This window comes from Gymnoscopelus braueri, assembly GCF_963280865.1.
Source record: "Gymnoscopelus braueri genome assembly, chromosome: 1".
Taxonomy (NCBI): Eukaryota; Metazoa; Chordata; class Actinopteri; order Myctophiformes; family Myctophidae; genus Gymnoscopelus; species Gymnoscopelus braueri.
Genome location: NC_137603.1, coordinates 23,734,678 through 23,761,417, shown reverse-complemented (window position 1 = coordinate 23,761,417; position 26,740 = coordinate 23,734,678). Strand labels below are relative to the sequence as shown.

The 26,740-nt window shown below is 41.7% G+C and overlaps 1 protein-coding gene across 2 annotated transcripts in view; it reads left to right on the top strand.

The window, feature by feature from the left end:
- Window positions 1-26,740, top strand: part of LOC308084451 (semaphorin-4B-like) — a 90,627-nt gene that overhangs the window by 2,794 nt on the left and 61,093 nt on the right. For both annotated transcript variants that reach the window (XR_013933088.1, XM_080427111.1), the window contains exon 2: window positions 25,456-25,829. Coding sequence is in view for 1 of the 2 variants with exons in the window: in XM_080427111.1 (XP_080283237.1) it covers window positions 25,706-25,829 (124 nt within the window). In the remaining variant the exon portion in view is untranslated. The remainder of the gene's footprint in view (window positions 1-25,455; window positions 25,830-26,740) is intronic.

The window sequence follows — 26,740 nt, the reverse complement described above, 5'->3', positions numbered from 1 at the left end:
CAGCTTCAGATACAGTATCTCTTAACAGGCTATCATTGCTGTTTTTCTTTCCCTCTCTTGACTGATTCATATGTTAATAATTTCTTCAGATAAAACATGTTGGCCTGGGGTCTCCTCTCTATCTCACACACACACCAACACCCACCCAAAACAAACACACTCCACCCAGACTCCACACCCACTTTAACAACTGAGGCCTGGTCAGTGTGTGTGTGTGTGTGTGTGTGTGTGTGTGTGTGTGTGTGTGTGTGTGTGTGTGTGTGTGTGTGTGTGTGTGTGTGTGTGTGTGTGTGTGTGTGTGTGTGTGTGTGTGTGTGTGTGTGTGTGTGTGTGTGTGTGTGTGTGTGTGTGTGTGTGTGTGTGTGTGTGTGTGTGTGTGTGTGTGTGTGAGGATGGGGGAGGGGCTGGGGGTGGTCACTCATAACCCCCAGAATGTTGTTATAGTCACTGGTGCAAAGTAACTAAGTACATTTACTCAAGTACTTGTGTATTTAAGTACAATTTTGAGGGACTTCACTTATTCCTATTTTTTTTTGGGGGGGGGGGGGGGGAGACAATTTATACTTCTCTACTACACCTCAGAGTCAAATATTGTACTTTTTACTCCACTACACTATTTGAAAACTTTAGTTACTACTAGTTTTAGATTATTATTATAAAACATACTGGTGGTATAGCTCATAGTGTGTATTTAGACAGCGGGCAGAAGGGGAAAAAAAGCTGATGGGAATGTAGTGAACCCGGGTCTTCAGAGGCCCAGAGGCCCTTTGTCGTTCCTTCCCCTCCACTGGCAAAATGTGGGAAAACTGTCATCCCTCTGCACCCAGGAGGAGGCCAGATTGGACCCCTTCGGACAAGGTTTCTCAAACGTTTTCATTTCAAAGATCCCCAGTTTACTATACCCCATAACTCTGAGAGTGTACAAATGGAACCAAATGGACCACTTATTTAGGTGGAACCCCCCTCATTGACTCCCGGGGTCCACGAACCCTACTTTGAGAACCACTGATTTATGAGGCCAGATTGTATCCTTTAGGTCCTAAAGGATACAATCTGGCCTCCTAAAGTTTAGGAGGCCAGATTGTACCCTTTAGGAGGCCAGATTGTACCATTTAGGAGGCCAGATTGTACCCTTTAGGAGGCCAGATTGTACCATTTAGGAGGCCAGATTGTACCCTTCTAGCTCATGCATGGGGGACACCCAGAACTGTTATGTAAATCATGCTCTGCCACCAGCATCATCAATTTAACTTCTCATGCTCTAGCTTAATTAAGTAGTCACTGCCGGGCAGAAACCTTGTATCTCCACATTTCAGCTTTTTCGTATTTTCATAAATTAATGCCCTACTTCGTTGTGAAAAAGTGTTGCACAAAAGTAGCAAAAACAGCCGATCTACAAGCCTGGAACAGTTAAAAAAGTTGTGGCTGTGGGTTTTATAAATATTGAACCAACCAAAAAGTATTACCGGTTTGTTTTGGACATACAAGGTTTCCACGCCACAGCGACGATGTGAAAATGAAAGGTTTGCCAAGCCATGTTTTCCATATAATGATGTGGAAAACTCCCAACTTCTTAAAAAGAAAAAAAAAGATTTTTTAGCCCTCATTAAGTCTTCACACATAAACATATGTGAAGGGTGTAAACATCATCCCACATCACTGTTTTCTCTGAGGTTTTCTGGAGTATAATTTGACCAGAGCAGCAGCGTTGCTTCCAAGATTCCTCTACTATCAGTGCAGTTGTAACATGTCACAATTCGCACCTCACAGTACCACATGTAGGCTGACATTGAACAGTTAAAGGCATAGTATGTAACTTCTCCCTGTGTTTACATTACAAAACAATACACACTTTTTACCATATCATTTCCCTTTATACCAGCAGTTATCAGTAGTGTAGACGGGGACATAATTGGGCTACCAAAACAAACGGTGAAAAGTAACGCCTACATACAGCGAGAGGACTGTGCGTTTCTGCAGGTAAACACCACCACACTACTCCAGTGGCTGATGATGGGGTAGCACAGTGGCTCAGGATGTAGAGCGTCTGCTTGGGAATCGGACGTTCCCGGTTCAATAACCTGTTAGGGTTCATGTCAAAGACACTGAACCCCTAACTGCTCGTGATGAGCTGGTTGGTGCCTTCCCTTGCATCGTTGCCTCCGCCGTCAGTGTGTGAATGTGTGTGTGTGAATGGGTCAGTGTAAACAAGCTTTGGAGAAAGGCACAATATAAATGCATCATTTACCATTTTATGCCAGCATGACTCTGTAATGGTGTAGAAAGACTGGTACTGGCCTGCTGGGCTTTAGAAACAACAGCACTGGGTGGGGTGGGGGGGGGGAAGGGGGGTTAGGGTGGAGGTATACACTTGCTTTGGCAATGTAAATGTATGTTTCTCTTGCCAATAAAGCTCCATTGAATACATACAGGTAAAGTACTTTTGTCTCTATGCTAATAGAAGCATTGGTGTGTGTCTAATCTGACCTCTATCTGTGTCCCTGCTGCTCGCCAACGGTTCCCTGTCGGTTTGAAGGAAGGACCATGTGCATTGATTTCTGTCTGTCTTTGGCTGATGCTAGGATGTAGGTCTGGGCGATCTATGACTTCAAATCAGTATCACGATTATTTCAAACTTTTGCCTCGATTATGATTAACGACAGACTTTTTCTACAGTGTAAATAGCCTAAATATATATCTAGAAGTTGGTCATTGGGAACGCATGCCCCTCCGGTTATGCAACTGTATCTGTTTTACACATTAACATCGTACACGAGGGCACCCGTTGTAGACCCGTTGTCAGAGTACTTAGTGCAGTATCCATTATCATATGACGTAATATTGATAATTGCGTATGTGTAGGTGCATCAGACCAGGCACCATACTCTGGTGGGTTCTCGGCGATACACACACACACACACACACCGAGTTTGAAGTCGATCGGTCGGACGGTTCTTGAGATGTGCAAAGGACAGCTACACACATAGTTAGATATTATGTAATGTGTCCCCTCCTGTCCAATATGAAATCTCGGATGATAAACAAATGTCCTCTCAATTTCCCCTCTCTTGTTTTGAAAGAAACAGCGAGGGGGGAAAAAAAGACATGCACATAGTGAGAGATGGAGCCAGGGGTCTAGTAGGCCTAAATGAAAACCAGACATGTTGCATTTCTGGAATGTTTTTCCTTGTGAATCTGCTGATAAGCACATCTGATATTTCAGTTTCAGTGATATGAAAGTCTCTAGATTGTGTTTTGTGGCCCCTGGCTTTCTGGACATGGTGTATTAGGACAGGAAATAAAGAAATGTGTATCTAAACAAAGCTGTGTACATTGTGCTGTCGGGCAGAAACCTTGTATCTCCATACTTCAACTTCTGGTGTTTTTTTTCGTAAACGAATGCCCTACTTCCTCGTATGACTGTCGCACAAAAGTAGCGAAAATAGCCGATCTACAAGCTCACAACGTGACAGTTAATGTGGAAATGGTTGTGTGAGTTTTATTTTGAAGCAATAAAAAGTAATAACAAGATTTTATGACTTAATACTAACTGGATCCATTGGTTATTTTTTTTCCATTTCCTGAAAAGTAACAGTGATGATATTGTAATGGCCAGCCAGTGCTTCCAGTTTGGTTGTGATGTGTTACACTTGGTGACATAGTGATTTAGCCTAGAGGGAAAACACAGATTAACCACATGAAGCATCTCTATACTATAGTGTGATTCTGAGAAAATGGCAGAGGGGGGGGGATTTTGAGAACATTTTGGGAGCAAAGATTTGTGGAAAGTTTGGAAATGTACGCAGTTAGTTTTCCGATAACGATCTTTTTTTGGTTGTTAAAATAAGTGGCTCTATATTCATTGCTATAGAGTGTTTGTTCAGGAACAGGGGTCTCTCCATCTCTTTAGTAAACAGAAAAAGCATTTCCAGGTCGGAAAATACCTATTTTGTCCAATCAGGAGAGAGAATCTCACACAGGATAAACAAGTGAAACTGGAACAAAGTAGTGAGCATACAAAATTTGAACTGGAACATTATAACATTGAAGCTGATAAATGTCTACTCTCTCCTAATTGGCTGAAATTGGCAACCCACCTGAAAATATATTTTATGTTTATTAAAGGGACACTTCACCCCAAAAAAAAAATGGTTTCAATGGATTAGTCACCCCATGGAGACTTGAATTCATGGATATTTTTTTAGTTTTTTGTCTCCTTCCTAAAACAATAATTTGATGACCGGCAGCGGTTCCGGTAGGAGACACAACGAGTCTCCGTTGTGTCTCCTACCGGAACCGCTGCCTACCGGTCCGCTGGTCATCAAATTATTGTTTTAGGAACGAGACCAAAACTAAAAAATATCCATGAATTCAAGTCTCCATGGGGTGACTAATCCATTGAAACAACGTTTTTTTGGGGTGAAGTGTCCCTTTAAAGAGCTGGAGAGACGGGAAGACCCCTGTTACTGAACCAACACTGCATGGCAATGATTACTATCACAATATAGAGCTTCACTTTTTTAATTTAAAACAAAAACACTTAATTTTAATCAAAAAAACATCACCTAGGGTGCAGTGCAGTCACACCGAACTTTGGTTCTGCCAATGCGGTGGATTCTGCCAATGCATTTCAATGGGGAAATCTTTTTTTTTTAGGAAATCTGCGAATGGCAACAAACCGCGCCGTTCCCATTGGCAGTATCTGCCGTAAAGGTAGAATCAGTTCGGTGTTCGGTAGTTCGGTGTGAATGCACCCTTTCACTCCCTTAATTCTATGTCTCTCTACCCATATTTCACCATATGTCTCTATTGGATCAAATGTAGGCTAGGTCATCACTCCTGCACTGCCCGCTACTTAAACACATGAATCCTAGCATCCAAATTCTGTCATCATAGGTGAACACTCTGTGACCATAATGACATTTTAACCTTAATTTAGGTCTGGCTGTTAGCACAATGGATGGTGTTTTATACTGCTGGTTCAGGAGCCACTACTTAACTACTTAACATGTATTGTTAAGAATACCATGAAACATGATGATGCTTCAAAGCAGTGTGCCAACCCTTTCTTTCTTTTACAGCCAAATCCATTAGGACATCATCTCAATAAGGATATCTTCTTTCTACGCTCAGTTAGTTTTCTCTAGCTCCAACAGTTTTCAGTCAGTTGCCACGAATTTGTGTGTGTAAAAGAAAGAGACTATATGGTCTACATGCAGAATTTCCAGAAGACTGCTATGATAGACTGGCAGTGCTCCAGTTCACTGGGAGCCAGGTGTTCTGCTGTCCCGTGCTCCGGTTTGAAGCTAGCATTACAACAGAGAGTAATGCCTGGCTGTTAACAGCAGCCTATCAAAGCTTCAGTCCCTAGCTGCTGTGGTCTAGTCCACTGTTTCCCAAACAGTGGATTGGGGCCCATGTTTGGGTCACGGACCAAGTTTATCAAAAAACATCAATAAAAAAAATTAAATAAAAAAAAAACGTTTAAGAAGGAGTGAAAATAGCAGATCCACTAGCGTTGTGAGCTTGTAGATCTGCTATTTTCACTAGTTTGGGTCCCGGGCAAACATCTTATTTCTCTTTTGGGTCTTGAGCTAAAACGTTTGGGATCCACTGGTCTAGTCTGCACCCTTGCATGGCATGCTAAGCTCTATCTGTCACTTCCATTAAGCCCCCAGCAGCATGTCGGTGGGGCCAGAAGAGGCGACCGTTGACATGTTTATTACATATTTATTACCTGTCTTATTGTCTCTAACAAAGACACAGCCTGAGTCTCCCACCTGATACAAAAACACTGGAGGCCCTACACTTTGTTCCTTTGAAGTAGACACCAGTTTGAGTGTAAACACCATCACTGCCTCCACACACACACGCCACCACGCACACAACCCTGCACAGCTCCAACACTCTGCATCACGTTTCCCCTCGGGATAAACGGTAATGTGAAGAGTTCTGCGGCTCAGGTTTTTTATAGCTGGGCTCATTGACATTCATTTGGTAACATCATCACATTGTATCAAATAGTGGTGGAGTACTCGGGTGTTTTAGTGAGTAGCAATGCCACAATGTAGAAATACTCTGTAACAAGTAAAAGTCAAATTCAAGATGTCAAACTTTAATCTACAATCTCACAACGCATCGCAGTACCTCTCAACTTTACTTACATTGTACATTAATGTACTTAGTTACTTTCTACCAACAACTAGGGTTGGGATCCGGAACCGAAGGAACTGTATCCAACATTGAGGAACCCACTGGAATCGGTTCCATCACATTTGGAACCGTTTCCGGAACTGTTTTTTATCACACTGTCAGAGCTGGTATGTATGTGGACTTCACATCTGCTGCTATACAATTAGAATACTAGTGGTTCTGGTTGTCAAACCTTTTAATTCAAGGACCACCCTAACTCTGATAGGCCGCGGTTCCGGTAGGAGACACAAACTAGACTCTTTGTGTCTCCTACCGGAACCGTTGCTGGTCATCAAATTATTGGCTTAGGAATCCGACAAAAACATATCCATGAATTCAAGTCTCCATGGGGTGACTAATCGTTAGAAAAAAAGTCATTTTGTGGGTGAACTATCCCTTTCAGGAATCGGACCGTTAAGAGCGAACCGTTAAGGAACTCTAGGAACAACATCACGTTGTACCTGAACACGTTGATGGCCTTTGCAGTGAACAGTTGTGTTGGAGGTGAAGCGAGGGCCACCGTAACAGAACACAGTCATCTGATACGACCCCCCGCCTCTTAAATCCCTCTCGCCCCGCTTGTCTTGTCGCGTAAAGAAATGAGTCCTCAAAAACGCTTTAAGCCCGTAGGGATTAATTGTGCTGCCACAACGCCCATGTATAATTCATGAGAAGAATTTAGCCCACTTGTGGCTGGGCCAAGGCTTGGGATTTGACGGCGTAATTAGCAGACGAGCGGCGATGCTAACACGCCGTGATCCCCACCTCATGAAGGCCACCATTGTTGCGATTATACGTGTCGGTTTTCAGATGCCCGCGTTTTGTTCACTGCACAGGGTAGACGCCGCTGACATCAGGAGATGAGTGGGATGTTGGCACACGTCACGCCTGTTTACTATTTCTATGAATTAGAAAGTCATGAGTTAAACAATCCCAGGTGAAGAACCAACATGCAGTGGTGGACGGTAACCGCTATATTACAATGTTTTGAGTGTCTGTACTTGAGAATGTTTTTTTTTTAAAGCTTCACTCCAGTTAATTTCAAAGACAAATATTGTACTCTACTATATTTCTAGGAAGGGAACCCTGGGACATAACATGATATGAATTAATAATTTAAACTCTCTCTAAAAAGCAGATCTACAAGCATAGTGTTGCTGTCAGGCAGAATCCTTGCACCTCCATATTTAAACTTTTCGTATTCTTTTGTAAATGAATGCCCTACTTCGTACCACAGTGCCACACAAAAGTTGCAAAAAAATTGCCGATATACCAGCTCACAACCATAGAGTTAAAAATAAGCTCACAACGCCTGTGTTGTGAGCTTGTAGATCTGACATTTATTTTGCCATGTTGTTAAAGTGAAAGTGGTTAAATGTGTCTTATCAATATTGAACCAATGAAAAGTATGAACTAGAACTTGTGACTAAATAATAACTACACTGGATCCATTGGAACACAGGAGGTTCTTTTTTCCATTTCCTGAAAAGTAATAGTTTGGAGGCATATGAGGTTTCCGGCCGACAGCGACGATTTGAAACAGAATGTTTGGCTCTAATCATGAGAATTTTCCCAGTGGATAAATGCACATCTTTATTCCAAAATGAGCCATTGGGTTAATAGCCCCTGTGTGCTGCTCCCTGACCCGTGAAAAACAATACCGGATTAGTGTCATCTTTTTTGTTCGCTGAGGTTTGTTCAGTCTTTTTCAAATTCGTCGCTGTAGGGTGGAAACCTTGTATGTCCAACAAAAAAAAAACTTTTCAGGAAAGAACCTGACGGTGGGCAAGGTACTCATTATCGACGCTCTGCGAGTTTTCCAAGAAATGATCCCCCACTGTTCGCCACCAGCCTTGAATAATTCGAGGCAAAGGCAACGGCGGTATCGGCGTGAACGAGGTGACCCCGGCTCTCTCTTTATAAGCACTTATCTCCTCTCCTAGTCGCGCTTCACTCACTCTGTTTGAAGTGATAATTGCTCCGGACTGCATTAGTATGTACATTAAAGGAAAAGGCATCTGAATATTTATTCATTTCCACAGTTTACTGACGGAACATAAGAGGGCCGTCACTTTAGTACTTTATTAGTGGTGTTGTCAATGGTACAGCTGGGTTAACAGCAATCCAAACATGGCACGATGAAAGTAATGCAGAGATTCTCAAGCTATGGGTCGTGACCCCATGTGGGGTCGCAAGAAGGTGACGTGACGGTGGGGGTCATACATTAACTGAATTAAAAAAAAGCAAGTAAATAAATAAATATAGCATAGCCTGTGAATACATTTCTTTTTAAATTAAGGTTCTTGCAACAAATATACAGTAGGCTATATTCGGCATGCTTCCATTTACAAATGTTAACTTTTTTTTTGTACTATTTTGACACAAAATATGCAGGAATATTTCAAGGCTACCAAGATGTGTTTTATTTTAAATTTGTTTATTTGAACTTTGAAATTGCACTATAAATCAAGTGTGGGGGGGGGGGGGCTGGTATAAAAAGGTTCCGTTAGCCCTGGAGTAATATATTGTCTCTGTCGGGTGGAAACCTCATATGAACTTGTGGATCTACTACTTTTGATGCTTTTGTGTGAGGCTGTAGTATGATCAAGCAGGACATTAATTTACAAAAAAAAAAAAAAACACAAAGTTGTGAATATGGAGATAAGAGGTTTCTGCCCCGACAGCAACGATATGACAACGCCTGATCATTTTAATTTTTTTGTGAATGCATGTCACAGCATGACACGTAGGTTACCATGGGAACAGTGGACGTAATTAACCAATTAGCACAATCTGTCCTAGAGCATAATTGTCGTCGCTGTCGGGCAGAAACCTTGTATCTCCGTATTTCAAATGTTAGTTTTTCTTAATCAGTGTTATATAAATAGCCGATCTACAACAAGCTTACAACGCGCGTGATGTGCCGAATTGTAATCTGGTAGATCTTTCGAATGATATACATGTATATGCTGTATGTTTTTTCAACATTTTGCTTACGACATCTCCAAAATGGGAACAACAGGTTGAAAGTCGTTACGCGTGTCTGCGGTTTTTATAAATATTTACCCAATGGAAAGTATTAACAAGATCTTGTGTCTACTCTAAATAATAACTACATTGGGACGCAGGTTCTCTTTTTCCTTTTCTTTAGAAGTAACAGTTTTGGACATACGAGGTTTTCACACAGCGAGGATATGGTAATGCAAACCCAATTGGGGCACATGGTTTGCCCTTCACATTTGCATATAAAAAGAAACATTGACAAATAGATGTTGGAGTCCTGGGATAGTGACGTGCTAACTGGCCCAGCATATCATATTATGTTTTCCAACGTGGGTCTGTGTAGTGACTGATCAGATTGACAAGCTGAATTAACCCACAGCTTTATTGTCACATCACAGGTTTACAGAAGTAAAGAAGTGGGTGAAATTAGTTTTCGTGCATAGTTCCCATCGTATCGTTATTTCCATAGAAGACAGAAAGGGAAGAAGAGGGGGGCAAGGGGAGAAAGGAGATCAAACAAGAAAAAACGAATTATCTACATATTTACACATGGTACCTGAGATATAAAGGTGCGTGAGCATAGCAGCAGAGGTTTACTGTGCATGATATACTTATGGACGTTAGTTAAGGTGCTAGAAAGAAACACACAAATAGACAAGGCAGTGCGTTGTACATGGGATTCTCTATTCATTCATGGGATAACAGTTTTCTGAAAAACATATGTTGCTAATTCTATATCAGTGGTGCTCAAACCTTTTCATGTCATGGACCCCCCAAATTAGAAGCAAAGATTCGAGTTAATAATGTTCGCTTAAAAATATATATATTGAAAGATTTTCAAATTGTCACTTTTTTTTTTTTTCCAGATCTACAAGCTCATAGCACGGAACAAAGCTATATATAAGCTTGTATATCTGCTATTTTTGAATAGCCAAAGTATAAAATATGGTTAAAGTGGTTACAATTATTGTGACGCTATATTAACTACTTTTGCTGGCGACCCCCTGGAACCCCTGGGGGTTCCCGGACCCAACATTAAAACCGGGAAAGCATATGCATCGTTTTCTTTGGCTATTCAAAAATAGCAGACCTACAAGCTCATGTCATGTATAGAACACTTTATAGATCCTCTTCTTTCCTTTGATATCAGAGTTATGAGTCTTGTTCTAACCATTCAACCAGCAGATATTGTTAGGTATCGATTTGTGTGATTTGTGAGCTTGTAGATGCGATATCTTTGCTACTTTTCGCCTATAAAGACATGCCCAAAATAGGGAGGCCAGGCTAGGTTGAAAGTGTTAAATCCATTAAGAGACGGTGAAAGTATCTGTGGCATTTTTAGATTTCTTTGGGCTATTAAAAAATAGCAGATATACAAGCTCGCGGCACTAGCTTGTAGATCTGCTATTTTAGAAAAATCTTGAAATGTGCGAACCTTTGAATAATCTGGGGGGGTCACTTGTTGCCGCGCTGTGAGCTTGTATATCTGCTCATTTTGAATAGCCCCAAGTATACAATAATGGTTATAGCAATCTAAAATGACACTATGCTTTCCCGGATTGAATGGGTTAAAGCAAAGATGCTGATTATATTCATTTGAGTGCAGAAGCGAGGGACACATCACAGCAAGGATCCATTCCAGCCGGTGCTGATCAATGCTTACAGGATGCTATGAATAATGAATAAAGATCTCACTAGCATTCATATCATCTCTGTGGTATATCACACACCTTGCACATCAATAATGCACTCATGACGGGTCCCCTGGGAACCAGCTATCACTGACCATCCAATGAGTTGAGGAAGAACACACGCTAGAAGTGACGTCTCCTGGAAACTGGCATATGATTTTTTTTTCTCCAGTTCTTTTTTTCCCCCTTGTTTTTGTGTGGCGTGGCGTGACTCCTAGGGGTTGAATTACAATGTTTCCCAAACATAAGGCGTTTTTATAGGTCGCTTGTAGTACATATCCCCGTTTTACCCCCCCCCTGAAAATAGTTAAACAATTTTCCCCACAAACTTAAAGAAATTGTGTAAAAAAACAATCATTCATAGCCAATCTACAAGCTCACAACACGACTCGTTGTGACAGACGCATGTATCGAGTCTCGACCAAACCGATATGATGTTCTGGTTCTACCACACCGTACATTTACCCATCCTAACTGTTAGGATCAGTGGTGTTTTCTGTCTTTTTTTCCCACCGTCATGTACTTTACGTGTTTGTTTTGCTCATGGTCTCAGTGATGAATTGATGTAGAATGTGGTTTCTCTCGTCCAATAAGTCATAAAATGGTGATTGTGTGTCAGCCACTTAGCATCATCAGAGCATACAGTACTGTAGTACCTACTGTACTGTAGGTTTTGTTAACCTGGGAGTGTTCAATGATGAATGGACCCTGGTAAACGCATGTTTTCAAACTGGTGTCTGCCCACGCCATTTCCCTCCAGGGAGGCTGTGGTGGAAGAAGTGCTCACATATGTACTTAACTAAAAGTCGCTAATGAAATACTCTGTTACAAGTAAAAGTCCTGTATTCAAAACCTTTCAAAAACACTATACATTTAGCCAATCTACAAGCTCAAATGGCTGACGTTTAAAATACTGCTTAAGTTGCTCATGTATTTCTTGTAATAATCATCTACGTCTGTAAAGTAACTAGTAATTAAGTTTTCAATTAATTGTAGTGGAGTAAAAAGTACAATACTTGTCTCTGAGATAGTGGTAGTGGAGTAGAAGTAGTAAGTATAGAAAATTGGACACACTCAAGTTTAAGTTAAAGTACCTCAATATCGTCTCTGCCGAGTGGACCCCTCATATGTCCAAAAGTGTTGCTTTTCAGGATAAAAATTCAAAAGTAGCAGATCTGCTACTTTTTATGCTCTTGTGTGACGCTGTAGTATGATCGTAGGGTGCTAATTTACGAAAAAACATCGTTTTTGTCTGCCCGACAACAACGATATTTTACTCAAATACAGTACTTGAGTAAATGTACTGAGTTGCTTTCCACCACTGGCCTCCCGGCCTCTAGAGTACCAGATCCTCATGGGCCAGATGTTGTGTGTTTAGGGACCCAGTGTTTGGAGTCAGAAGCTGCTTGTGTCGTGTCCTGACAGCCAGACGTTTCACTTGTGGACAGAGCAGTGGACCTGCAGGGTACAAAATGATATTGGAGCAGAGGAATATGATTTATTTCTCTGTGGTTTAGCGTTTGTGTGTGTGTTTTTGTTTTTCTTTCATATTGCAGTAACTTGGAAAGAAAAAGAAATTTTTTTCCTGCTAAAGCCATTTAGATTGTAGAGTTTTGTTAAGCCTGACATCTCATCTTGAAAGTTATTTTATTTTTTTATTTTTTTCATGGGACATGTTTTGAGCTTATATATCTGCTATTTCCAAATAGCCAAAGTATAAACTAGGGCTTAAGCGGTTAATTGTTCAGATTGTTTTTTGTTATTGTTTTAATTCATTAATCAGCATTTCAGCCCCACTTTCAAAAGGTATTTCCTTTTGAAAATACAATGGCGTCACGTCTGCTAAACGTGGTTTATTGATGGAAGGACAGGGCAGCTTGTTGAGTTATGGTGTGGTGTACATTATAGAAAGTGTAAGTGTCTAGCAGAGGATATCCTGCTGATTGTATTCTGACTGTATTATTATTGCCAAACATGAGTCAGTTTATAAGAAAACATTGACCCATTTACCCACTCCTGTAGGAATAATCAGGTCTGCCATATCTTAATAGCTTTTCACTTCCTGCCCTAAAGTTCCGGTGACTCGTTAACGTCTTGCCCGCGCCCGCTGAAAGCTTCCACGGAAAGTTTCACAACTTGAAACTATTGCTGCGTTCACAGTATGGCTGGGTAATTAACTGAAAATATAGCAAAACCGATATAGAACCCAATTACACCGACTTATCCTACATATAATTAAAGTCGCGGGTTCGACTCCCGTTTCAGACGACCTTTGCTGCGTGTCACCCCCCATCTCTCTCCCCATTTCCTGTATTGCCTGTACGTGAGCCTGTATGCGATGCATTTCGATGCTTTGTGAGCTTGCAGATCTGCTAGACATGATGTGAGCTTGTAGGTTTGCTGTTTTCTGCAGGCAACACACTTTCACTTGTGCTGCTGACTCAGGCTTGGTGTCTGTTGGGTGATGTCACTGCTTTCACACTGAGAAGGAATTTACTACGAGCAACACATGGAGCTGTCACATGATGCTGCTGTCACCGCTGTTGTCACTGATGCTGTCACCACTGCTGCAGCCAGGCAGCTTCACACTTTATTTTTAACACAACAATCCTGAATCACTCTGCCCTCCTGGTGCCCAGAGCAGTGTGCTGGGATGTTGAAACCTTCCCCGGTCTGTGTGTCCCCTTCCCGGTATAGCACTGTTTCCCAAAGTGTGTGTGTGTGTGTGTGTGTGTGTGTGTGTGTGTGTGTGTGTGTGTGTGTGTGTGTGTGTGTGTGTGTGTGTGTGTGTGTGTGTGTGTGTGTGTGTGTGTGTGTGTGTGTGTGTGTGTGTGAAAGTTTAAACAAAACCTTTAGTCAATTAAAAACACATAGGGTCCCGGGCAAACATCTAATTTCTCTCGAGATAAAAAGTTTGGGAACCACTGCTGTATAGTAGTCTCTCAAGCCAGTGTTAATTTTGATAGCAAATTTTGATTTAGTCTTTTGAATAACACGCCATTTTAGTTTTAGTCCTATTTTAGTCTTCTGGAAATTGTTTAGTCTTCGTCTTTTGAATATAACACACCATAAGTTTTAGTCTTCTGAAAATTGTTTAATCTTAGTCTAGTCTAGTCGACTAAATATCAAAACCTTTAGTCTTTTAGTCTTTTAGTCTTAGTCGACAAAATTATCACTGTCTCAAGCCAGACAATCCATAATCTATGAATGCTACATGGAGTCTGTAACTGAAGCTGTCATGATCATCCGTTTGTCATTTCTGTTCAGAAAACATATTTTAAAACATATTTTTGAATATCCATTCCTGCCATGCAGCGAGCTAGTTATGCACAGAGTCATTTTGATTTACAGTAGTACAAGTAGAACTGTAAAGACAAACCAGAGGTAGGGGGGAGTCGGGACATCTGCTGTAGTGTCTTTGCATTTTCAGCGCTTCTGACTGTCAGGCGGAAGCTTTCTGAAAAATGTGTGAGTCAACAGTCTTTCTGGAGAGACTACATTCCCAGGGGACACGGGAGACAGGACAGCATAGCCCTTGTTAACCTTACGACACATGATGTCTCCCCTTTTTGTACGTTTTATGGGGAATGCAATACGTTGACCCTCTGCTGTCCCCATATAAAATGAAATCATGTACTATCCCTACCTTGTAAGGGGAGACTCACATTTTAACCGCTTCTTTGCTCTGGTTTCCCAGGGGGTATTTCTGAAGCCCAGTCACAACGAAACCCGACTGGATATTTGTAATTGTGAAAGTCAAGTCTTGTTTTTCGGCGGGATCGCCATGAGGGAATTTCCTGATATTTAGCAAAAAACAAACGCTTGGACTCGAGGTTGAACTGTGTAGAAGTTGGTGGTCAAAGGTCAAGGTCACTGTGACCTCACAAAACATGTTCAGTAATTCCTTCAAAGTCTACATTCACACTATGACTAGGGACAGTCGCAGACATAAACGGCAACTGTTTGGCATAACCGTGATGCAGTATTTCTGTTCACATTACTTTGCTATAAGATATTTGTTGCAACAAATGACTTGAATGACGAAAAACTGCTTTATCGCTGCATCTTTTAGATATAAGTTGTTAGAGAAAATACCTTTTTTCCCCATTTACCATGGTTGAATTGAACCAATACACTGGCCGTTGGTATATATGCGTATCATATTACACACTCAGATGCCGATCACATCGGACACTGCTTCAGCCTCTGTGGGCGTCTTTTTGTAATTGATATCAGTGTGAACAAAGTGTTTAGTTTGCTGCTTTAGCGTTGTGCGTCACCTTGCATTTTTCAAGGCGACTCAAGCTGGATTTATTTTTAAATAAAAATCAACTCAAAGCAGTAAAAACGCTCTAGATCACTGTTGCTCCCCCCCCGCCCCCCCCCCACTGTCCAATCTGATGAATTGAAAGGCAAACAAGGATATTGCTCTAGAGTAGACAACTCTGAAAGTGATTGACAGACAGGCTGTGTGATGCTTTGCAGACAGTTGCACAGAAAAGGCAGTACGCACAAAAAAATCACACCCTGTGTGAAGTGGGCGGTGTCTTGCTAGCTAATCACAATACTGAATGGAGTCAACCAATCATGTACAAAAGATAAATACATTTATTGAAACACTCTTTATGATGGACGAAACCATAACTTGAAAAAAACACATTTTTGGTTTTTTTCAAGTTATGGTTTCTTATATAGGGCTATGCACATGTGTCATGTGAAACTGGCCAATCACAGTCCTGAATAGACTGTGATTGGCCAATCACAGCGCAGGATAATTGTACAAATTTCCTGGGCCCAGATCACAGCGCAGGAAAATGTACATTTTTCCAAATCTCACTTATAGGGGCGGTTTCACCGCCCAAAAAAGGCAGTGTGCACAGCCTGCGTTTTTCAGCCTGCAAACGGTGTCCTCAGTGGGTAGTTTCGTCAAGTCACTCGCATACGGTGGTGTTGTCGACAGAAGAACACAGAACAACAACACAACAGAATTGTTCTGGAGAAGGGTGTTGACCCCCATCAGCACCCAGCTGTTTTTACACTGTCACACACATACTAAATACACAGTTTTTACACTGTCACACACATACTAACATTGTCTTTACACTGTCACGCACCTACTAAATACACTGTCTTTACACTGTCACGCACATACAAAATACACTGTCTTTACACTGTCACATACATACTAAATACACTGTCTTTACACCGTCACGCACATACTAAATACTGTCTTTACACTGTCACGCACATACTAAATACACTGTCTTTACACCGTCACACACATACTAAATACACTGTAACTGTCACACATACTAAATACACTGTAACTGTCACACACATACTAAATAAAGTGTCAGTCTCAGCTATGCTGCTAGACAAGGACAGTTATTTGTCACCATGTTAAACAAATAGACCTCACTGTTTAAACCTCTGTGGACAAACCTCCGCGGACAAATACATTTTGGGGGTCCTTGACATGAAAAAAAAAATGTTGAAGACATTTGTTGTGCCGCGCTATGAGCTTGTATATCTCTTTTTAAATAGCCAAAGACATCTAAAATGACACAGATGCGTTCCCGGATTGAATGGGTTGAGTGTCTTGCTCAAGGACAGCTCGACAGTAACACTGTGGGAGCCAGGGATCAAACCGGGAATCTTCATTTCCCAAGCAGAGCTCCTCTACCTCCTCCTGAGCCACAGCCGCCCCATATAGACTGCTTGTTCAGTAAAAGGTGTCTCCCTGTCTCTCCAGCACATTTTCACGCACCCCTTTTGTGCAAGCTGCGTCATCAACAATTTCAAAAGGTTTTCTCTCATTTTTCTCCAGTGGGGAAAAATGTCAAATTTCAAATACAATGTCATTTTTGTGTCAGATACCATGCATATATTATGTTCAGTGAAGCACAAGAAATAAGGAATAAAATAATTTAAACATTGATTTACCCTGACATAGATATGAATCTGAAACTGTCTGAAATAACAAGTTTCCTTTTTGATTGTGCAGTCTCAATGAAATATCGTCGCTGTTGGGTAGAAACCAGCTATCTAAAATGTTCAACTTTTTAAAATGTATCCTTTTTATAAATCAGTGCTATTGAACACCCTTTACATCTGTTTGTGGGTTTTACCAATATTAAACCAATGAAAAGTATTAAAAGGTGCTTCTGACTAAATCTCCTAACTCCATAGGATCCTCAAAACTGTCGTTCAAACCATCTAGTTTTTTCCCTTCATTGATTAGAATGACGAAGTCAGATGGAATAAAACGCATAATCTCCACATTAATGGTCAAAAACCTCCTAACTGAGCTGAATTTGGGTAAAGTGATGATAATATAAGGGCACATTCAAGTATCTGACAATGTATAAAGTCACCATACTTTGATGAGGCAGTATAGTGTTGTTCTAAAACCATGTTTTTTTTTTTCATTTCCTGCAAAGTTAATATTTTGGACATGTTTGGTCCAACATGCCCAAAATGCTGGTTTCTGCCCGACAGCAGAGATCTAATAGTTTAGTTCTCCGGTGCTTTAGATTTTGATTGGCCCATTCATTCTGGGAACATTTCTTTGGCTATTAAAAAAATAGCAGATAAACAAGCTCGGGTGCCGTGCTATGAGCTTGTAGATCTGATATTTTTGAAAAATCTTTTTAACTGTCAAATGTCTCAACAAATGTCTTTTATTTTTCTGAAAAACTATTTATTGCTATCAGTGGTGCTCAAACCTTTTCTTGTCAAGGACCCCCAAAATTATGTTTTTGGCCCAAAATTATATTTTTGGCCTTCGATCTCTGTCAAAATATGTTGTTCCAGGGACCCCCCAGAAGCAAAGATTTGAGTTAAAAATGTTTCACTATTTTTCAAAAGTAGCAGATCTACAAGCTCGTAGCGCGGCACCGGAGCCTGTTATTTCTGCTATTTTTTTAATAGCCAAAGTATAAAATATTGGTTTAAGTGGTTAGACAGATGCGCACCTAGTTTAAATGGGTTAAAGGATTGGATGGCAGAACTCCTGTCACCAGGCCCAGCCCGGTGGCCCATTATCTCTGGAAGTGCCTCAGTCCAAGCCAAAGACTAAACAACAGATGAGTCTTTTGTTTTTATGTAGATGAATTATCAGCCAGCCAATAGATGAGCACAAAGCCAATGTACTGTATCTACAATATATGGATTAGGGCGGCAGCAACTATAGACTATTTTCTTAGCGATTATTCTGTCAATTTCTTGTTCGACTAATCGAGAATCATATTTTTTTTTACATTTTTTTTTTTTACATTTCAATGAATCGCAGCAAAAAATATTCTATTAGATGTTTAGAATAAAAAATCATACATGTATTAGTCTGATTAACCATTTAAGCCACTTAAGCATTTAAGCCCTATTTTATACTTAGTTGTTTGGCTATCTTTGCTACTGTTTATGTCCCGGGGAGACATAACATTTTTCTTCAGGGTCTCGAGCTAAAAGGTTTGGGGAACCACTGAGTTAGCCAGCTGGTCAGCATTCTGGCCAGGAGGACCCTCGCCGGTGAACTTGCCGTGACCCAATCGCAAGTGTGGCCACGCCCCTCCCTCCCTCTGTGTGTGTCAATATGTAGGTATAAATAGAGAAGGGGAGGTCAAGAGACTAATGAAGCCGTGTGTCCTGCAGCAATATGGCACCAGAGTGACCTTCCATACATGCAAGGAGCAGCAGACCCTGTGTGAGATGAACAGATGGGTTGCTGGGACAGCGGCCACGGAGGGCCATCTGTACAGCAACACCTCCGGTCCAATGTCTGGGATGTTCTTATGATGGTGTAACATCCCGGTCCGCGATTCGAACCCGGGTCGATTCCTGCGCTAGCCTAAAGGGGATGACATTTTGCTTGATGACTAATTGTCACCCAAATAATTGCGATTAATGATTTTAATAACTATTTTTAATAGTGTCGTTGAAAACTGGAATATATGAATAAAAATTACATTTCTGTTTGGATTTTAGGATTTGAAGTTGCACAGGGCAGATATGACCTAACATAAATATAGAAAGAAATGACTTGACATAGTAACAAAAAACATTAATATTGAAAAAAGCCGATCTACAAGCTCACCAAAGCGGCCGCTCTTACCCCCTGAGCCACAGCCGCACCAGTTAGCAGCGACAGTGATCACAGTTCATATGGGGAACTGGCAATGACTACACTGTGGAGAAAAAGTACCTATAAGAAACCTATGAAACAATGGAAATATAAGCAGTGGTTCTGAAATTGGGGGGAGCCTCAGGGTCCGGTTCCTTGAGGGGGTTCCAAATGGATCTTTACAGGTCTGTGCAAATGGAAGCGAATGGACCCTCACAGGTTCATTTAGTTCCATTTGCACACTCAGAGTTACGGGGGTCCTTGAAATTAAAACGTTTGAGAATCACTGAGCTGTAGTAGTGATAGTAAGTGACTTGCCCCTCCGTGCTCCTTGCTCACATTTAACAGAACTCACTCTGGTTCTGTGTAAAGACAATAAACATTCACAGTAACCAGTCATTCTGTGGTCTGGATTCCCCAGATACCTACTGGGTGTTTCCCAACCTGCTGCAGTTTTTTTTTTTTTCACATTTGAACACGCGTTTCATTTTCATTACTGAGCGTTCCAACTTCCTCTGGCTTGGCAACACAAAGAGCTTTTTTCAAAGACGCGAGACGTGGGAATGTGCCTTTTGTTAAACGTAACTATGTATAAAAGACTTAAAACCGATATTTTGAAACACTTGAGCATGCTGGCATTGGAGCCAGGATTTGTGTCTTGACTTTTTCATTCTTATGAAGATAATGGCACCTGGAGAGCATATTAAGAGACCAACTGAAAGGGCATTGTCTTTGGTAGAGTATGTAGCCGTGACCCATAGGTCAGGACTCAGGAGCCTATCTGCTCTGTAGAGTGAGGCAGCTTGATGTACCCCCAGGGCAGTGTTGCCGGCTTATTATAAGCAACTTTTTCTGTAAAGTTGCTTGTAAAAATTGGTAGTTGCAGGTTGCGTTTTTTTTTATTACTTTTAAAGTGTGATTTTTTAGGCTTGCTTCCAACATAATGTAATTGTTATTTAAACCAGTGGTTCTCAAATATTTTCAGGAAAATGTTTTGTGCCAGGGAGCATTTGTGAATATATATTCCAAATATATTCCACATTTTATTACCCAAGTTTTTGAAAATGGCAGATCTACAAGTTTGCGACGCGTTGTGAGCCTGCAGATCGGCTATTCTCAAATAGCCGACGCATATAGGTTTAAAGTGCTCATGGTGTGGCTTAAATTGCTTCTTTTGGCTTGTTTTCCTAAGACCTGTTTGCTTATTTCTCTCACAAAATCTGGCAACACTGCCCCAGGGCATGACACTAGTAGTACAGTAGTATGTCACAGGGTCTTGCCCCCAATCTAACCCTCGATGCCGAGTGCCAAGCAGGAGGGCATTGGGTACCAGAAGTCTTTTGTATGACTCAGCTGTGGATTGAACCCTGACCTCCCATGCGGTCTCAGGGCAGACACTCTAACCACAAGGCCACTGAGCTGGTATCTTTGACACAGTATGGGAGTGGTAAATGGATTTAGATCTGTATGTGTATGTATTGTGTAGGGCTGGGCAATGTGAACACAATATTTTTAACTAAATACCTCGATATCAATATTGTGACGATAATGTCAATCATCTTTAAAAAAAAAAAATAATTTTCAAAGAATAGTGAAAATAGCATATCTCCAAGCTCACAACCAGACGTGATGTGAGCTTATAGATTGGCAACATTTCTAGTCTCATAGCACAACATGGATATTATTATTATTATTATAATACGTATATATTCCCTAGCCATACACGGCAGACAGTTCTTTGTGTGATTTGATTGAATAGTGTATTTACTGATAAGAGGTATAGAGCAGGCAGCCGCAGAATATATCACATTTTGACTGTGTGTGAATCATGAGACATCAAATTGGTACTTCAACCCCAGCATGCCAAACATAGCAGATCTACAAGCTCACAACGCGGCACATTGTGAACTTTTAGATCTGCTATTTTTGGTAAAGAGCTTTGGTGTACACAGGGAAAAAAGCAGTCCAAGTACAGTTACAACTCAAGTCCGTTTCGCTAAGACTTGAGGGTTGAAATGGTTATAATGCCGATTTACAACATTACCCCCACAAAAATATGTCTAGTCGTACATCACAGCCCCCGAGAGACGTTCTGTAGCTCATTAAATGTTAAAAGAATAACTGTGCAGTTATATAAGCATCTACCCTGGGAAGGAGATGCAGACGGTGGCGGCGTGACGCACACAGACAGACACACACACACACACACACACACACACACACACACACACACACACACACACACACACACACACACACACACACACAGAGTTGCCATGCTGAAAGTTCCAGTCTGTGTAGGCAGAGGAAGAAGCACATGTTATTACATCACAGAGAGAGAGATGTCTTCAGTCCATAAGTGTCTCTGTTTAGGGGTGCAACAGTTAATCGATCGAAAAAGTGGTTAATGGAGTTGTTGATATAGAGAAAAAATAACACAATAGTAAGCATTACTTTAGTGCTTATTTAGTAGCACAAAATGAAAAGAAAAATCCTTATAACTGCTTTTTTTAAATAATTATAACATAATGAATAACTGCATTAATAATTGAATTTGCAAACGTATGATATATATTCTAGTTGCATCCCTACTTGTGTTTCATTCAGCAGAGCAGAACAGTGAGGGGTGACAGAGTTCACAGCTGGAGAGAGACGCACGGGAGCAAAGGGGGGACAGTCAGGTGTGACAGCCAAGAGACAGACGCAGACGGAGAGGAGGATGACAGGGAATGGAAAACAAGAGGCGTGTGTGCTTGTTCCGTATAGCATCAGGAGGAGTCGTGTCGGTCGGAGGGGTCCAGGTGCGACCCTAGACTGGGATCAACTCCTTTTTGCAGTTTTCTGATCCGGTCTATAGCGGATAATAAATGATCCCCCTCAGACCGATAACATTTGCTGAATCTGACAAGTTGCTTCAAGTATTTCTTGGAATACTTTGGTTGGTACTGTATGTCCATCTTTTATACAACTCGTAGCGCCACTGGCGAGAAAGACTACTCCATACGACACTGGTGGGGGAACAAAAACGATCAAACTGGGGGTCCTTGAAATGAGAAAGTTTGAGAACCACTGGCCTAGGCCGGATCACACTGGCTTGTAATGAAAACTAGGCTTTCTATGGTGTGGAAAGGCCTGATGACGAGAGGTTAGTGTGACCCGCTGATCCGTAGAGGAGAAGACAGAGATGTAAATAAGAGTGCTGATGTCCCCGTTACCATGGAGACCAAGCTGAATGACAGTGGGACAGGACAGCCAGGGAGGCCAGGTGACCCTCCCTGCTCATTGCACCAGAATTGACTTTGTGATCGATTGTCTGTCTGTCTGTCTTGTCTAGAGTACGCATGCAGGGACAAGCAGTGGTGGAAGAAGTACTCTCTTTTTTTTTTACTTGAGTAAAACGTACAATATATGCTTGTAGATATAGTAGAGCTGAAGTATAAAATATTGAAAAATGTAAATACTCAAGTGAAGTAAATGTACCTCAAAATTGCACTCAATTACAGTACTTGAGTAAAGTTACTTGGTTACTTCCCACCACTGTCGACAAGCATCCAGCCTCCCATCTAGCTGGTTAGTCACATAACTCAGACAGGCATTGTGTGTGTGTGTGTGTGTGCGCGCGCCACTGCCAGCCCATCTACATACCCGTCTATCAGGCACACTGTCTGCAAGCTGCCCAGTCGAACCCCCAGCCTGCCAACTGCCATCCTGCCACCCACATAGTCCAACCATGCTGCCTGCTGCCCAGTTAGCAAGACATTCAATATGAATACCAGCCAGTCACACTGCTATTCACTTAACCAGACAGACAGGCAGGCAGGACCAACAATGTGTGTGTAGGTAGGGAGTGGACATAGCCATAAATTCCTACTTGGCTAACATTCTGTGTAGTGTGTCCATTTTGGAACCGTTTCTCTCTCACGCGCGCACATGCACGCCATTGTCCTCTCCCAGCGTTTGTTTTATTGGGCGTCGTAAATATTGAAATGAGGTCCTGGTGGGAGCTGTTGTGTCACTAGTAGTGACAGAGCTGTCACCCAGAAACGCCATGTGCTCTCCCTGTGTTTACGTTAACGAGCTGTGCTATGTGTCACCGACTGCAGCATGGCCGCTGAACGGAGCACTCCGGCATCGGTTACAACGGGGTAAGATGAGAACAGGATAATCAAACAAGGTTTTTACCTTTAAATACCCACCCACTCAGGTTTGTCAGGCCTCTGCAATAACTTTGCCTTTACTTATTTGCAGTGGTGGACAAAGTACTCAAGTTACCAAAGTACAGTACTGAAGTAACTTCATTACTGTCCACCACTGCGTATTTGAAGTGGTGTATACCTGTTCTCTGATCTGTTCCAGAGCTGCTATACGCAGACGATCCTGCTTTAGACTACGTTGAGACGTTTATGATGGTTGGAAGACCTATAGAGAAAATGTCTGGCACACACACAGAGAGTCGGAACAGGTGCTGCTCCTTAGCAGCTACACTATTTGATGTTTTCTTCCCCCAAGAACTAGGAGCATTTACATATTAAAATAAAATTGCTGAACTCAGCATATCATTTATGCATTGTCGCGGTTGGGTGAAAACCTTGTATATCCAAAAATATGACTTTTCAGGAATTGTCAAAAATAATGCTGTGTTACAATTGATACAATCTAGTCACAACTTAAGCTCTTGTTATTACTTTTCATTGGTTCAATAGTTTTAAAACCCACAGATAATATAAACCACTTTCAATTCCACGTTCAAAATTATTTTTAAATGCCAAAAGCTCACAACGCATCACACAGCTTGTAGATTGGCTATTTTCACTGCTTTTTTGCGACATTTGTATTACGAAGTACATACATTAATTTATGAAAGAAAAACATGAAAAGTTGAAATATGGAGATACAAGGTTTCTGCCCGACAGCAACGATATCGCTGGAACCATTGCTGCAGACTCACATTAAAGCCAATAAAATCAAGGCAGCAGCTGCGTTCGCTGTGCGTCCTCAGATAAATTACAGAGTCGTCTTTGAGTCAGCCTCTCTTTCATTTTGCTTCCCCACGTCGCCGCAAAATGGAAGCCAAACTCCCATGTCATCTTCGTGGAGATCTCTCTCTCCTCTCTCCCTCTCTCTCTCTCTCTCTCTGTACGCTGATGACAGCTTAATTAAATGCAGGGGTACAAAATGAAAATGGCTTTTATCTCCCAGAGAGCAAATTAGATGTGTGCTCTGGCCATAACCCTGCGTGGTTTTACCCCATGATACCGTATGATGTGTGAGTTCGTTGAGTCTGCTGTTTGATGGTCTGAGTGGTCATATTTGTTTGTTTCCATGGCAGAGTGGTGACAGGGTGAACATCAATATTTGTTTTTGTTATGTTGGCATTTGGCCCACTATTTGGGCCGTAAGAAGCTTAAGAAATGTCAGTATTTGTTGGACTGAAGTTGGATTGAAGTATGTTCTTTAGATAACTACTATGTTATTTCATCAAATACTATAGGTTTGAAAACATTTGAAACATTTTGTGGTCAAGGCAATGGGCAAGTGAAAATGTCAAGGCACCCCACCACCGCATAGTCTAAGGGTTCGAATCCAATGTGGTGCATCTGGTTTGGCCGAGCATCTATACGAACCCAATTGGCTGTGCTTGAGGGAGGGAAGTGGTGTGGGGAGGGTGATATGTGTCACTGCACGTACTCCTACGGGTTGGGGTGGCGGAGCCTGTCAGCCGGGAATGTTGAGCACTAAGTCTTCCCAGTGGGGGCTCCTCACAGGCACGTGAGCCAGTAGGGTACAATAGCAATGTCAAACCGAAATGTGTTGGGGAACTACAGTATATTTGCAGAGATTAAAGGGGTAAAAATAATTGGCAAGTTAAGGCACACCTACATTCATTGCAAAAATAGCTGATCTACAAGCTCACAACGTGTCACATTGCACTCGTTTGGTACACAGCTGTACCGAACACCCTGTAGCGAAACTGTTCGTTATGAGTGTACCGTTACACCCCTAGTATGTGATAACCAATAAAGCAGTGGTTTTCAAACTGCTTTGGTCAGTACACACTTCCCCTCATTTCTGGATCCAAGTCCCCCCTTTATCCGACTACAACATTTCGCTTAGAATCTTCTGGAAGAGGAAACCATAGACTCTAGCACATGATGCTTTGAATGAATGATAACCCACCTTTTGAAGAATCAAATCACAATAAGAAATGGAGTGACAGAGTTGAAATTAGTGCTTCTAGACTAGAGAATGTTTCACAGCATTTGTTAATCTTTTAACAATAATGAAATATATTTCATTTCCATTTTCCACTTTCTCATGTACCACGTGTAGTACCTCCACATACCCTTATTTGAGAAACGCTACAGTAAAGAACTTTGGTATGGATGTGTCTTTCAAACATTATTCTTGGATCAACCCCGGGCTAATCATTCTTTTCTCCTCTCTGCACAGGTCTCCAATGATGGTCGGGGTTCAGTGACGGTCCATTCGTGGAAGATCACTCTGCTCTTTGTCTTACAAGTACTGTAACAGCCTGTAAGGACTGTAGGGGGAGAACACCCCCCCACCCCCTTACCCACAGGAGGACAGGAGCCAGAAGATAAACAGTGTGTATTGAAAAAGAGCTTCATGAATTCCAAGGAGTCCTGAGCGGAACAGTGTGTGTGTTTGTGTATGTCCGTGTGACGGCTTCACCACCACCATGTGGACGTCAGCTACAGCCGTCCGCTGTTCTCTGGGCGCCGCGCTGCTATTGGCCAGCTGCCTTCTCCAATCACTGACGGCCAGTGAGGATGATGTCACGCCTCGTATCAGCTTCCCGTACAGTAAGTCAGACAGGCGATGGAGTCGTGTTTTAACAGCAACAGTACGTCCATGCAAGGTCTGTTCACACTGAAAGGTTCTGAACCCAACACAGGGAAGGGTCAGCCCTGTGTGTGTGTCATAATACACTGGTTCTCAACGTGGGGCCTGTAGAACCCCAGTGGTCCTTGGGGGGACCACTGGGGTTGGGGGGGACCACTAAATCCTTGGGGGGACCACTAAATGATTGATAGTTAGGAACCAAATGGACCGTTATGGGTCCATTTGGTACCATTTGTACATTTTCAATCGGCATTATACAGTCAATTGGGGTCCCAACTTCATTGATTGATTGATTGAATACTTTTTTAGCATGATTAATAACTGTACTGGTAGTACAGTCAAAGGTTATGCTAAAAAGGGGCTTGTTTCCATTGTGATCCTTTCCAGAGATTGACAAAAAAAAGAAAAAGTTATCAAATGGGGGTCCGTGGCCTAATGCATGTCAAAGGGGGTCCTTGAAATGAAAGAGTCTGAGAAACACTGTCACATAATGGTGGAAACCTTATGTCCAAAACCTTTGATTGATTCATTGAATACTTTATTAGTCGGAAATGTAAGCGGCACGTGGTGGCACAGTAAGACATTAAAGCTAAAAGGATGAGACAAAAAAGTCCTGGGGACTTGTTTCCATTGTTTCCATTGTGGTTGTATGTCATTTTGAGACAATGGAAAAAAGAACCTGTGTTCCAGTTGATCCAAAGTTATTTACTTTATTTAGTCACAACTCACAAGCTCTTGTTGTTGGTTGAATATCTATAAAAATTGAAATTCACAGACACTCTTGACCACTTTCACTTTTGAAATGTTTCCAAAGTAGAGGAAATCTACTGCATACAGTGTACATGCACGGAAGCACAGTGCGACCACAATT